The sequence below is a fragment of the Lepus europaeus genome, chromosome 15, assembly GCF_033115175.1.
Source record: "Lepus europaeus isolate LE1 chromosome 15, mLepTim1.pri, whole genome shotgun sequence".
NCBI classification, from domain to species: domain Eukaryota; kingdom Metazoa; phylum Chordata; class Mammalia; order Lagomorpha; family Leporidae; genus Lepus; species Lepus europaeus.
Window position 1 is genome coordinate 57,133,665 of NC_084841.1, and position 14,666 is coordinate 57,148,330.

Below are 14,666 nucleotides of genomic sequence, written 5' to 3' on the forward strand. Positions count from 1 at the left end.
CACATAACTACAGAAAACATAAAGGAGGATCCAAATACTCAGTTTCATCACCTGCAAGGCACTCAGAGTATTGAAGCAGCACAGGTGCTGATATTACAGTCACTTCTAGGTATTTTCAGGAAAATGATTGGATCACTAGATTTCCTGAAAGAAGCAAGTCAATGACAAAGCCCAGAGTGTTTCGTAAATTCACCAGCAATAATACAGAACTTAAGCTAATAACCTGACTATAGCAGATTTCACAGGAAGCAGTAATGCCTTAGAAGCAGTCTCCAATTTGTCAGTAGACTTTAATTCCCAAAGTCAGTTCTTTAGATTTTAAACGTCATTTCCGTAGAAATGATGTAAACAGAGTAAGGTCTTCATTGTGATCCTCATCACAGTGACAGGAGATACACTTTTATCCTTAATGTCTTGGCACTTAAGATCCCTTTGGTCCCTTGCTTATGGAAGAAGGAAACCCAGGGCCTGCGTGGAAAGGGTGGAGAAGTGAGTTATGGGGATATGCATGACTGGGTTATGGTTAATACACCACCGCGAGTTATATCTCTAATTAGTAAAGGGGTAAGTATAACATGAACATACAGAAAAGAATGAGGAAGCAAAAAGCCAGGCGTCCTTAATCTTGTCATCCACAGGAAGCCATTTGTCCTGTTTATTGAATGGCTGAATAAATACTTCTTTTGTCTTTTAGTAGCTGAAGCTATACAGTGTCCTTTTGTGAGTTAGAAGCCATAGCATTTACCCATTTCTAAATGACCATTTCACTTTTAAACATTTCATTATGAGAGAATTGAGACACATAAATGTGGAGAGCACGCTCAGGAAATCTCTGTTTATCCATCACTCTGCCTACTGATCATCAGTTGTGGCTAGTCTTACCTAGGTCACACCACACCCACGGCCTGTAATTCCAGGATTTTACTCTGTAACATATCTGTAAGACATTTTTATTTTTTTATAAATGGTAGAAGATGTTTTGTGGGGTCGAGATTGTGCATGAATAGCCATATTCTTTCTTGGAAATGGGAAAAAGAGCTCCGTGAGAATTTTATATTTTCATCTGACAGCAAATACTGAATAAGCTACAGAAAAGAAGAACTTGCATTCTGATTTTTTAAATATGTACTTCTCTCTTTAATTTTCAATTTAAATTGCATCCATTTTGTAACATCTTTAGAAAGTTCACGTTCTAATGTTTTTATGGAATATAAACTATATAATACATTAAAAATATTCATAATACATTTTTTTAAAACTATTGTTTTTACAGAATATAAAATATATTACAGCTTTAAAAAAATGGATGAAGAGCCTGAAAGAACCAAGCGATGGGAAGGAGGCTATGAAAGAACATGGTAAGCAGGGTGTTGTTACTCTTTTCCATTTACACATTATTGAAGTATGTTTTACATATATTAAAATTCACCCATTTTTGATCTACAATTCAGTGACTTTTTTGGGGGTAAGATTTATTTATTTATAAGTCAGAATTAGAGAGATTGTCCCATCTGCTGGGTCACTCCAGAAATGGCTGCAATGGCTGGGCCTGGGCCAGGCTGAAGCCAGGAGCCAGGAACTTCCTCCAGGTCTGTCACGTGGGTGCAGGGGTCCAAGCACTTGGGCCATCCTCTATTGCTTTCCCAGGCACATTAGCAAGGATCTGGATTTGATGTGGAGCAGCTGGGACTTGAACTAGCACCCATGTGGGATGTTGGTGTTGCAGACGGTGGCTTAACCTATGGCACCACAATGCCAGCCCCAACTCTTGAGGTTTTTGAAAATTTACTAGCTGTGCAACCATCACCATAATCCAGTTTCAGAGCATTTTGACCACTCCAGCAAGATCCTTCATGCCCGTTTACAGTTAATTCCATTCCCACCTCTACCCTTAAGCAATAAGTGATCTGCTTTCTGTCTGCAGATTTACCTTCTCTAGGCATTTCACATAAATCGAATCATATTGGTCTCTTGTGCCAAGGTTTTTTTTGTTTTTGTTTTTGTTTTTAAGATTTATTTATTTATTTGAAAGGCGGAGTTACAGAGAGGCAAAGGCAGAGCCAGAGAGAGAGAGAGAGAGAGGGAGAAATTTTCCATCTGCTGATTTACTCCCAAGACGGCTGTGACGGCCAGAGCTGTATCGATCTGAAGCCAGGAGCCAGGAGCTTCCTCTGGGTCTCCCATGCAGATGCAGGGGCCCAAGCACTTGGGCCATCTTCCACTGCTTTCCTAGGCCATAGCAGAGAGCTGGATCAGAAGTGGAGCAGCCGAGACTAGAACCAGCCCCCATGTGGGATGCCAGCACTGCAGGCGGTGGCTTTACATGCTGTGCCACAATACTGGCCCCTCACTTAGTGGTTTTAAGGCTTATCCATGTTGTAGCATGTTTTAGTACTTTATTCCTAAAAAGCATTCCATTTTATGGTTATACCACATTTTTGTTTATCTGTCATGGTTTGTTTGACATCTAGGTTGTTTACAATTTTTGGTATGGTGAATAATGCTATGAATTTGCATGTGCAGATCTCTGGGTTTATGTTTTTGGTTCTCTTGCATTAATCTTTTTAGCTTATCTTTTCAAACGAATAATTATTACTTATAGGGAGATTCTTAAAGAAGATGAATCTGGATCACTAAAAGCCACAATAGAAGACATTCTTTTCAAGGCAAAGAGGAAAAGGTATGTGAACTTTGCTAAGTGTGTTACACAAGGTAGAACACCATTCCTTCAAGGCTTTCTGTCCACCTGTAGCCACCAGTGTTTAATTTCATGTGTGTTTAAGGGAAAATGACTTGTGGTTATCCGAATGGGAAGGAACCCACAATGCAGGCTTGGCGCAGCAGGGGAATGGTCTTCATGGACTGTTCACAATGCCTATAGCTTTATGTATGCCTTAAGTTAAGAATTTACTTCACTAAAAATACAGGCTTTGGTTTTGGGGACCATATGTGATATTCAGTTCAATTCAATTCAATTAAAATATTTGTATGATTTTAACAGAGTATTTGAGCACCATGGACAAGTACGACTGGGAATGGTAAGTTATAATTGCTTTTTTTTCTGGTACAGAACTAGTTTGGATTAGAGAAATTTGTCAACTTAATGGAAGAAACAACAGTAAAATAACATAAATTTAAAAATACATAAAAATCTCTTAAAATATAAGTAATAAATTATGTATTAAAATATATTAAGTAAATATGACTGAAATATGTGAATATTTTACTTCTTAGTCAAATCCATACTTGGGAATTGTCTTCTTTTTTGATAGATGCGCCACCTTTATGTGGTGGTAGATGGATCAAGAACAATGGAAGACCAAGATTTAAAGCCTAATAGACTGACATGTACTTTAAAGGTTAGTAAAATCATTTAAATTTACACTAAATGAAGAAAATGACACTCGATTCCGAAAATAATTTTTTATGAATGCGAAAGTTTTTTTGTGTGTGTGCATGTGGGTTGGTTTGTTTTCAGTTAATATAAGCAATAGTTAAGTAGGTAAGTGCTGCCAGATTATTTAGGGAAATGACAAAGTGAAGGCTGCTTATTTATGCCTTTAGTTTCTACTCTTCCACCCCAAGTCAGAGTCTTGGTTTTTCAGTTGATTCTTTTCTTTAATTCTTTTCCTTTGACTTACTTGAATCTGTCTTCTCAGCTTACAAACATATTCATATTATTCCTAATTAAAAACCCACCATCAATTCTGTTCATTCTCACATCTTTCTGCATTGGATTTTTTATTTTATTATTTCTGTCACGTCCAATTAGACCCAACTTTTATTTAGTTAGTATTTATTTGATTGATTGATTGATTGATTGATTGAAAGGCAGAGAGACAGGGAGGGAGCTTCCATTTACTGGTTCACTTCCCAAATGCCTGCCAAAGCCAGGACTGGGCCAGGCTGAAGCCAAGAACCTAGAAGTTGATTCAGGTCTCCAGTGTGGGAGGCAGGGACCCAGGCACTTGAGCCATCACCTGCTGCCCGTCTCCCACGGTGTGCATTAGCAGATAGCTGGTATTGGGAGAAGAGCCAGCACAGGCACTCTGGTAGGGGATGTAGGCTTCTAAAGCTGTGTCTTAACTGCTGTGCCAAACACCCACCCCTGGGCCCAGCATGTAAAACCTAACTTGTACCACTGCTTCAAATGGAAGTTTTTTGCTGCTTAATATTTTTATGGTTGAACACTTTTTTCACAATCTCTGAACTTAAAAATCATGAGAAATGATGCTTGATAGAGTTCACAGAACACTAATCAGACATTTTCTCTATTGTTATTTTACCTGTAACTAATATTTCTGTTTTATTTTGTTTAAACAGTTATTGGAATACTTTGTGGAGGAATATTTTGATCAAAATCCTATTAGTCAGGTACGTAGATAAAGTAATAGAATTTGGAATTAAATTCCTGTTTTGTTCCCAAATATAGTTTTTAAATATATGATTATGATGTGATCCACATTGTGTACCAGTTTCTACAATACTTATCAATGAAAAACAAAGTAACTTTACAAGTTAAGGTACACTGAGCTCATAGCTGAATTTGTCAAAAACACTGAGGAAAAATTTCTCGTGTTGCTTATTTCTTTCATAGTGACTTTTATTGTGTTGTATGTTATTATCAAGAAGAAATAATCTGTTAATCATCATTTTTGTTTTTATTTTGAGATTGGAATAATTGTTACTAAGAGTAAAAGAGCTGAAAAACTGACTGAACTCTCAGGTACGTGTAAAGTTACCTCTGTTGGACTCTAGGCCTTGTAGCCCTGTTCGTATGACTGTCAAGTAACTGACGTGAAGGCTGTCTCTGCTCTCCAGGTGAAGCCACTTAGCAATGCCGCTCACCTAACTTTTGGGATGTAAGAGTAAATTGAGTTCTGCACAGTGCTGAATAGTATTCCATTGAATGTTAAGACATATTTTAAGATCTATCCATTTGTGTCCTGAAAATAGTAAAATAAACTTACTGTAATTATTGATGAAATCTACTTAATATTTTTTTAAAGATTTACGTATTTATTTTGAAGGTCAGAGTTACAGAGAGAGAAGGAGACACAGAGATTTTCCATCTGCTGGTTCACTCCCCAAGTGGCTGCAACAGCCAAGACTGGGCTATGCCAAAGCCACGAGCCAGGAGCTTCATCCAGGTGTCCCATGTGGGTGCCGGGGCTCAAAGACTTGGGCCATTTTCCACTGCTTTCCCAGGCCCATTAGCAGGAAACTGGATCAGATGTGGAGCATCCAATACTCGAACCAGCACCCACATGGGATGCCGACATCACAGGTGGTAACCTTACCTGTTATGCCACAACAACAGCCCCAATCCACTTAATCTTCAAGTTAATTTTTTTTAAAGTTAAACATGTAATTTACAAAGCAAAAAGCATAAAAATTACATTGTACTCATTGTTAGTGATTTGATTTTTCTGCTTCCATCACATACTTCACTCAATTTCAGTATCTTAAAGATAATAATGGCAGAGGCTGGTGCTGTGGCATAGTGGGTGAAGCCACTGTCTGCACTGCCAGCATCTTATATGGGCGCCAGCTTGAGTGCCTACTGCTCCACTTCTGATGTAGCTCTCTGCTATGGCCTGGGAAAGGAGTAGAAGATGGTCCAAGTGCTTGGGCCCCTGTACTTGTGTGGGAGACCTGGAAGAAGTTCCTGGCTCCTGGTTTCGGATCAGCCCAGCTCCAGTTGTTGCAGCCATTTGGGGAGTGAATCAGCAGATGGAAGACCCCTCTCTCACTCTTTCTCACTTTCTGTCTCTGCCTCTCTCTAACTCTGCCTTTCAAATAAATAAACAAATAAATCTACAGAAAAAAAAAAAAGTGACAGAAAGGGAGAGAGAGTGTGGTATCTTCTATCTGCTGTTTCACTCCCCAAATGCTAATTTATTCCCCAACAGCCAAGGCTAGACTAGGCCTGAGCCAGGAGCCAGGAGCCAGGAGCCAGGAACTTAGTCTGGATCTGTCACATGGGTGTCAGGGACCTGAGTACTTGAGCCATCACTTGCTGTCTCCCAGTGTGCATTAGTAAGGAGCTGTAATGGAGGCAGAGGAGCCAGGGCTTGAACCACACTTCTGTGTGGGATTTGGGCATCTCAAGTGGCATCTTAACTGTTGGGCCAAATGTCCACCCTGGGGTCTCCTTTGTAACGTCATAGATGTATAAATTTTAGGAAAGGCGTAAATTTCCGTAATGTATATGTAATATTTTGTTAAAAGTGGTTCTATTTGTATTTTAGGAAACCCAAGAAAACATATAACGTCTCTAAAGAAAGCTGTTGATATGACCTGTCATGGAGAACCATCTCTTTATAATTCCTTAAGCATGGCCATGCAAACTCTAAAGTTAGTACTTTGCATTTACTTCTAGTTGATTTGGAAGTTTTTTGTTTGTTTGTTTTTGTTTGTTTGTTTGTTTTGACAGAGTGGATAGTGAGAGAGAAACAGAGAGAGAGGTCTTCCTTTTTGCCATTGGTTCACTCTCCAATGGCCACTGCGGCTGGCGCATCTCGCTGATCCGAAGCCAGGAGCCAGGTGCTTCTCCTGGTCTCCCATGCGGGTGCAGGGCCCAAGGACTTGGGCCATCCTCCACTGCCTTCCCGGGCCATAGCAGAGAGCTGGCCTGGAAGAGGGGCAACCGGGATAGAATCTGGCACCCCAACCGGGACTAGAACCTGGTGTGCCGGCGCCGCAAGGTGGAGGATTAGCCTGTTAAGCCACAGCGCCGGCCGGATTTGGAAGTTTTTTAATGAGTTAAGATGAAATGATAATATGTTAGTGTGGGGCGCCATCATCCCAGTTATTATAAAATCATTAAGCAGGAAAGATATGTTATGTATGATGTTAATTATGATGTTGGTTAGTAATTTATATTTTAGTAGGTGAGTTATATCCTGAAAGATTTTACAAAAATATGATAAAACTATAGGCATTATCAGCAGTACAGAAGAAATATGCTGATGGAGGAGTATTCTATTAAAAATTAATTACATGTGAAATTTAGTGTATCATATTAATTGTGAGTTGGTTATGCCTTTATTGAAATTTATTAACTTACCTTGCTATGTGTCAGTAAATTAATTGCATGCTTTTCCTGCAAGTTAACTATGTAGAATATGGTAGGAGCCTAAAGAAAATATTCAATATAATTAAAGCTCTTATATTTTGTTTTTGAATAATCTGTCCTGGCTGAGACTTTGTATTTTTTTAGTTTCGAAGTAGACAAGGAGGTAACACCAATATTAAAGATAAGCACAGTCCAAGATCTGCGAACAGAAATGAAGAGCCCAACAATGAAAATATAATTAGGAAAGCTGTAACTGATGAAACTGTCCCCAGAATAATGGAAATTCCTATTTAGTACTCAGGAAAACAGCTGTCCACGTCTTAAAACCTATACACTATCATTTAGTTATTTAATTAATGGCATGTGAAATTGATGTTTATAATTTTTATGACTAAGAATTATCATGAGGCTAAATTACAGTCCTTTAGAAAGAACCATGTTACTGTTATTAAACCATATATATATACAACTTAAAGTTGATATATGTGATAATTGTATTTTTGAATCTACACTTTAGACTGTATGAAATAAATTTAATAGAATATAAGTTTTGTGATGTTAGGAACCTTGTCAATCTATTTAAGAAAATACCCCTGAAATATTTATTTCAGGAAATAATTTTTTAAAAATATTTATTTATTTATTTGAAAGGCAGAATTACAGAGAGGCAGAGGCAGAGAGAGAGGTCTTCCATCCACTGGTTCACTCCCCAAATGACCACACGGCTGAAAGTGGATCGATCCAAAACCAAGAGCCAGGAGCATCTTCCGGGTCTTCCACGTGGGTTCAGGGGTCCAAGGACTTGGGCCATCTTCCATTGCTTTCCCACACCATTACAGAAAGCTGATTGGAAGTGGAGTAGCTGGGATTCGAACTGGCGTCGATATTGGACGCCAGCACTACGCCAAAGTACTGGCCCCATAGGGAATAATTTTTTAAGTGCATATCTTATTTTAGGAAAATTTACATTAAAATGTTTAAACTAGACTCACAATTGAATCCTTGCAATGCTGAAACAAATAAGGTATTCTGTAGTATAATTGTGTAAACCATGTGTGCTATCCTGTCTGGGTGAATTTTTTGCCCATGATTGGTTACACCTAATTGGAATATATTTTATCTTTCTTTAGACACATGCCAGGACATACAAGTCGAGAAGTTCTGATCATCTTTAGCAGCCTTACAACTTGTGACCCATCAAACATTTATGATCTAATCAAGGTAAAGACAATAAGTGAACACCAGAGTTACAGCATTAAAGAAAATTTTCTATTAATTACTGTTTTTCAGAGAATTCTTTATTTTTCAAATACATTAATTCGTAAAATATTTGTTTTCTTCTCCTCAAACTCTCCATTTACCTGGATTTTATAAAGACTCTAAAGGCAGCTAAAATTAGAGTGTCTATTATTGGATTGTCTGCAGAGGTTCGAGTTTGCACTGTGCTTGCTCGTGAAACTGGTGGTATGTATCTGATATATTCAGTATTTATCCATAGTTATTGTTTAAGAAATCGCTTATGAATTAAATTAGGATCTTTTAATCCTTCTTATGCTACTAAACTGAAATGAATTTGTTTTCAGTAGTCCAAAATATGGGCAAATATATCATTGATTTCACAAGAAATTTCAAAATAGAAGGAATTACCAGTAGTTGTGTCAGGGTTTGAGGAAGTACACTCTTGAAAAATGGAGTTTTCAGCATGTGTAATACTTTGTGAAGATTTTGTATCTTGGTTTTAATGAGTTATTTATTTTTTAAAGATTTGTTTGTTTATTTAAAAGGCAGAGTTACAGAGAGAGAGAGAGAGCACAAGATCTTCCATTCACTGATTCACTCCCCCCCAAGAGATGGGCTGGTCCGAAGCCAGGAGCCAGGAGCTTTTTCCGGGTCTCCCATGTGGGTGCAGGGGCTCAAGGGCTTGAGCCATCTGCCACTGCTTTCCCAGGCCACAGCAGAGAGCTGGACCGGAAGTGGAGCATCCAGAACACTAACTGGTGCCCGTGTGGGATACCAGCACCACAAGCACTGCTTTACCTGCTATGCTGTGGTGCCGGCCCTTAATTATTGTTATAATTACATCTATTCCTAGAAAAATTGATTTGGAGATACTATTTAAATAAGCTTAAGCAATAATGTAGCTTAAATTGTTATTTTGAAAATGTTGGGCTGGCACTAGGCTAATCCTCTGCCTGTGGCGCTGGCACTCCAGGTTCTAGTCCCGGTTGGGGCGCGGGATTCTGTCCCTGTTGCTCCTCTTCCAGGCCAGCTCTCTGCTGTGGCTCAGGAAGGCAGTGGAAGATGGCCCAAGTGCTTGGGCCCTGCACCCGCAAGGGAGACCAGGTTGAAGCACCTGGCTCCTGGCTTCAGATCAACGCAGTGCGCCAGCCGTGGCGGCCATTGGAGGGGTGAACCAACGGAAGGAAGACCTTTCTCTCTCTCTCTCTCTCTCTCTCTCACTCTCACTCTCACTCTCACTGTCTAACTCTGCCTGTCAAAAGAAAAAAAAAAAAAAAAAAGAAGAAAATGTTACACATTTTGATGACAAAAATTCTACTGCATTACATAGACATTGCAATTCATTGTTGTGCCTGCAAACCTGATTGATTTTTCTTGGGTTGCTTTTCCTCTTGTTAGGCACATACCATGTTATTTTGGATGAAAGCCATTACAAGGAACTGCTGACACATCATGTTAGCCCACCTCCTGCCAGCTCAAGTTCTGAATGCTCACTTATTCGGATGGGTAAGTGTTTTCTTACTTTAAAATAGGATTTAAAAAGTATGTTTATTTGCTCAAACTAAGCTGTTTGTTTTAATTTGCACAAGTTTCAATTTTTAACTCTTAGGAATTTCTTTTTTTAATGATAATTAGAAAAAAAGATTATTGAAAGAATTTTGGAAAGTGCAGAGAAGTATAAAGAGGATTAAAATAATTAATCCTGTCACCCAGAGAACACTACCGGCTTTCTGTATTGTAAAAGAAAGAAATATACAAAGACAGTGTTTATAGAAAAATACTTTTGTTAAGGAATTTTAAAAAATAAGCTTCAAAATCCTCTGTACTGTATGATTAAAGTTATGTTGTACAAACTATGCAGACAAATGTTCCAGATAAGCATACCAAAGGACTCCAAGTGATTTCCTTCAGGGGAAAGAGAATGATTAGTTTCAGATTATTTTAAAAATATTTCATTTTCCTCATTTTCCAAAAATTTCATGATGAGCATTTATATTTACATTGAAAAAGAAGACCAACTTTAAAAAAAACTATGAAATAAATTGTGTTTGTTAGTGAGGTAGAAGGCTTTTTCATCTTGTTTTTGGCCTTTTATGTTTTCTCAGTGGTCCACCTTTTTCTGTTTACTCATCTATAAAATGATATAGTATTTATCTGATTGTGTGTGGCAGAGATAGAATTAATATAGATGACATATTAGAATAATGCTTAATGTAAACATTGAATACATTTTAGGTACTGTGTTGACTAACCTTATTTGACTTAGTGATAATCTTTTTTTTTTTTTACTGATACATTTCTTTTTCTTTTTTTCTTTTTTTTTTTTTTGACAAGCAGAGTTAGACAGTGAGAGAGAGAGACACAGAAACAGAGAGAAAGGTCTTACTTCTGTTGATTAACCCCCCAAATGGCCGCTACGGCCGGTGCGCTGCGCCGATCCGAAGCCAGGAGCCAGGTGCTTACTCCTGGTCTCCCACGCGGATGCAGGGCCCAAGCACTTGGGCCATCTTCCACTGCCTTCCCGGGCCACAGCAGAGAGCTGGACTGGAAGAGGACCAACCGGGACTAGAACCCGGTGCCCATATGGGATGCCAGCACCGAAGGCAGAGGATTAACCAAGTGAGCCACGGCGCCGGCCCCACTGATACATTTCTTTACCCCTTCTTATAGATATTATTTAAACTTATAATCTATAATTTATTTTTCAGATTGATTTGTTAGAGTCCTTTAGGAATATCAAGTCTTAGTCAGCTGATAAAAATATTTTCCAATTATTTTCCTGCTTTTCCTTTGTTTTGATACATAAAGATACATGCATTAACTTTTATGTAATCTTTTTAATGGTTTCTGCTTTATCTGAACATATTTACCATTAAAAATTATACATGAAAAATAAAATACATGAAGGGCTTGGACTTTCTAAAATTTAAGCACAGAGGTATGTGCTGCTGTGGTGCAGTGAAAATGTGATGTAATGTATGCTAAAGTGACTGTAATATAAGCTTCAGTTCAGTCAGAAATGATACAAAAATTACAAACTTTTTCTTTTTTAAGATTTATTTGTTTATTTGAAAGGCAAAGTTACAGAGAGGCAGAGAGAGAGAGATAGAGAGAAAGGTCTTCCATCCCCTGTTTCGCTCCCCAGATGGCCGCAACTGCCAGAGCTGCACCAGTCTGAAGCCAGGAGCTAGGAACTTCTTCCAGGTCTCCCACGTGGGTGCAGGGGCCCAAGCACTTGGGCCATCTTCTACTGCTTTCCCAGGCCATAGCAGAGAGCTGGATCAGAAGTAGAGCAGCTGGGACTTGAACAGGCGCCTATATGGGATGCCAGCACTGTGGCTGGCAGCTTTACCTGCTATGCCACAGCCTCGGCCCCCAAACTTTTTCTTTTTTAAAGATTGATTGATTTGAAGGCTAGAGTGATGGAGAGATCTTTCATCCTCTGGTTCACTCCCTGAATGACCTTAACAGCCAGATCTGGGTCAGGTTGGAGCTAGAAGCCAGGAATTCCATCTGGGTCTCTCACATGGGTGGCAGAGGCCCAAGCAGTTGGACCATCTTCCACTGCCTTCCCAGGCACCTGAGTGGGGAGATGTAGAGCTGGGACTCAGACTGACACTCCAGTGTGGTTTGCTGCCATCACAAGCAGCAGCTTACCCTTCCATGCCACAATGCTGGTCCCCAAACTTTTCTTTTTAAAAGTGGTGTTGGTGGCCAGTGCTGTGACACAGCTACCTGCGATGCTGGCATCCCATGTGGTTGCTGATTTGAGTCCCAGTTGCTTCACTTCTGGTCCAGCTCCCTGCTCATATGCCTGGGAAATTAGCAAAAGATATCCATGTGCTTGGGCCCTGCCACCTACATTGGAGACCCACAAGCGGCTCCTGGCTTCAGCGTGGCCCAGCTCCAGATGTTGTGGCTATTTGGAGAGTGGACCAGTGGATAAAAGGTCTCTCTCTTCTCTGCTCCCTTTCACCATAACCTGCCTTTCAAATTAATAAATCTTTTTTAAAAAAAGTGTTGTTATTCAATTAGAAAATATAAACATTAGAATCTGAAGTCCTGCTTACAGAGAGATATTTTCCCTGTTTCATCTCCTTTTTCTTCTGGCATGGAAATGTAGTGAATTTCCTCATGTTATATAATAAGCATGTATGACTATGTCGAAGAGGCAAGATAGGGAGATTTTGTACAGCTTTGTTGACCTTCTGGTAGAACCATTTTAGTTTTTTGTCTTAGAATTTTGCTCTTTGCTTGGGAAAAGAAAGTAATATATTTTCTTCTATGAAGGATTTCCCCAGCACACCATTGCTTCTTTGTCTGATCAAGATGCAAAACCCTCTTTCAGCATGGCGTAAGTAAAGACCTTGAAATTGTCAATAATAAGCTCTGTTTTGAATTCCATCCTCTAAGTACAAATTGAAAGGGTAGGCTTGAAGGGTAATGGCTTCTACGAAAGATTCCCTTCTGTGTAGCTATGACAAAGAGCGAGGATTATCCCCAAATGCTTCTGTGCAGTGATCATCAAGGTATATTGCTTAGTGAAGCAGCAAGGTGGGGAGAAGTGCACAGTATGTTACTAGTCATCTAATAAGTGGATATGTGTGAGTAGATACACTTGTTTACCTTGCTGATAAAAACAATAGCCGTAGAAATAGAAAGTAAAACTAGAACAAAAAGATGTTTCTCTTGGTGAGTGTGTGGGGAAAGGCAAAGGAGTATACCCTAATATTTTATGAACTGTTGTTTTAACTTCAGAGCTTTGTATTTTTCTTTTTTGTTTTTAAAGATTTATTTATATATTTGGAAAGTCAAAGTTACAGAGAGGGAGGGAGAGACAGGGAGAAATCATCCATCCATTAGTTCACTCTTCAGATGGCCACAGCAGAGCCAGGAGCTTCATCCAGGTGGCCCAAGTGGGTGGTAGGTGCCCAAACAGTTGGGCCATCCTCTGTTGCTTCTCTCAAGCCATTGAAAGGGAGCTGGGTCAAGAGTAGAGCAACTGGTACCTGAACCAGCATCCATATAGGATGCCAGCATCACAGGCGGCATCTAAACCCACTACGTCACAACGCCAGCCCCCCAGAGCTTTACATTTTACAAAATTGTACAACGAAGGTAAAAAAGTAATTCTAAAAATTCACAGGCAAGATTTCTGTCTCCAGCTATGAACATTTAACAGGGATTAGATTTACCTTATTGCTAAAAAGGCAGAAAAAACACCTAAGCAATGGTTTGGATCCCTGAAAGAAGGGAAACAAATGAGGTGGAACCTGTGGGTGCACTGGCTTACTGCCAGCACCCAGAGTTTCCAGGTTATCCTGCAGAGCCTGGGAGTCCTGCTAAGTTAAAGGAACACAGTTTGCTCCTTTAAGTTTGGGGAAGCTGAGATGGCTGTGATGTTGCAGGGCAGAGTACCTGGAAGGAAAGAGCTGCAGAGAGAGAGAGAGAACTGTCTGGAGATCTATAGAGACTTGCCCTTAAGTCACAGCTCGGTATTGGTCAGCACGATGAACCTTCTGGAAGTAAGGAAACAACTGTGTACTGCAGCAGGCAGAATAATCCCAGAGCTCACATAGACAGGGAGTAGTTCATATTCTCATCAGTCTGTGGGAAGATGTTAACATGACAAGCTTTGAACAGAGTTCACAGTGATGGAACCAAATTAACTCGAGATTGATGAGTACTCTTAACCAGAGTTACAGTGCTTAAAAGCAAGGTTTGAACAGATCAAACTGTTTCCAAGTTACTTAAGTATAGTATTACATAACAAAGCCCAAATATTTAGGGAAGTTTTAAAAAGCCAACACCCAAAGGAAGGTAAAATTCACAGTATCTGAGATCCCATAAAAAATTATGAAGCCGGGCTGACACTGTGGCCCAGTGGGTTAAAGCCCTGGCCTGCAGCGCCGGCATCCCATATGGGTACTGGTTCAAGTCCCAGCTCCTCCACTTCTGATCCAGCTCCCTGCTAATGCACTTGGAAAAGCAGCAGAGGATGGCTCAAGTCCTTGGGGATCCCTTGTCTCCACATAGGAGACACAGAAATAGCTCCTGGCTTCAGATGGGTTCAGCACCAGCTGTTGTGACTATTTGGTGAGTGAACCAGCGGATGGAAGACTTCTTTCTTTTTCTCGCTGTAAATCTTTCAAATACATGGCCGGCGCCGTGGTTCAACAGGCTAATCCTCAGCCTAGCGGTGCCGGCACCCCGGGTTCTAGTCCCGGTCGGGGCGCTGGATTCTGTCCTGGTTGCCCCTCTTCCAGGCCAGCTCTCTGCTATGGCCAGGGAGTGCAGTGGAGGATGGCCCAAGTGCTTGGGCCCTGCACCCCATGGGAGACCAGGAGAA

At 40.0% G+C, this 14,666-nt stretch overlaps 1 protein-coding gene across 4 annotated transcripts in view; it reads left to right on the plus strand.

Annotated features, from left to right (window-relative positions):
* Nucleotides 1–1,273: 1,273 nt before the first annotated feature.
* LOC133774486 (general transcription factor IIH subunit 2) overlaps nucleotides 1,274–14,666 on the plus strand; it is a 32,231-nt gene continuing 18,838 nt past the window's right edge. For all 4 annotated transcript variants that reach the window (XR_009868078.1, XM_062212219.1, XM_062212220.1 and 1 more), the window contains exons 1-11: nucleotides 1,274–1,358; nucleotides 2,603–2,680; nucleotides 3,002–3,038; nucleotides 3,273–3,359; nucleotides 4,324–4,374; nucleotides 4,672–4,726; nucleotides 6,252–6,357; nucleotides 8,209–8,299; nucleotides 8,455–8,542; nucleotides 9,716–9,823; nucleotides 12,608–12,671. Coding sequence is in view for 3 of the 4 variants with exons in the window: in XM_062212219.1 (XP_062068203.1) it covers nucleotides 1,303–1,358; nucleotides 2,603–2,680; nucleotides 3,002–3,038; nucleotides 3,273–3,359; nucleotides 4,324–4,374; nucleotides 4,672–4,726; nucleotides 6,252–6,357; nucleotides 8,209–8,299; nucleotides 8,455–8,542; nucleotides 9,716–9,823; nucleotides 12,608–12,671 (821 nt within the window). In the remaining variant the exon portion in view is untranslated. The remainder of the gene's footprint in view (nucleotides 1,359–2,602; nucleotides 2,681–3,001; nucleotides 3,039–3,272; nucleotides 3,360–4,323; nucleotides 4,375–4,671; nucleotides 4,727–6,251; nucleotides 6,358–8,208; nucleotides 8,300–8,454; nucleotides 8,543–9,715; nucleotides 9,824–12,607; nucleotides 12,672–14,666) is intronic.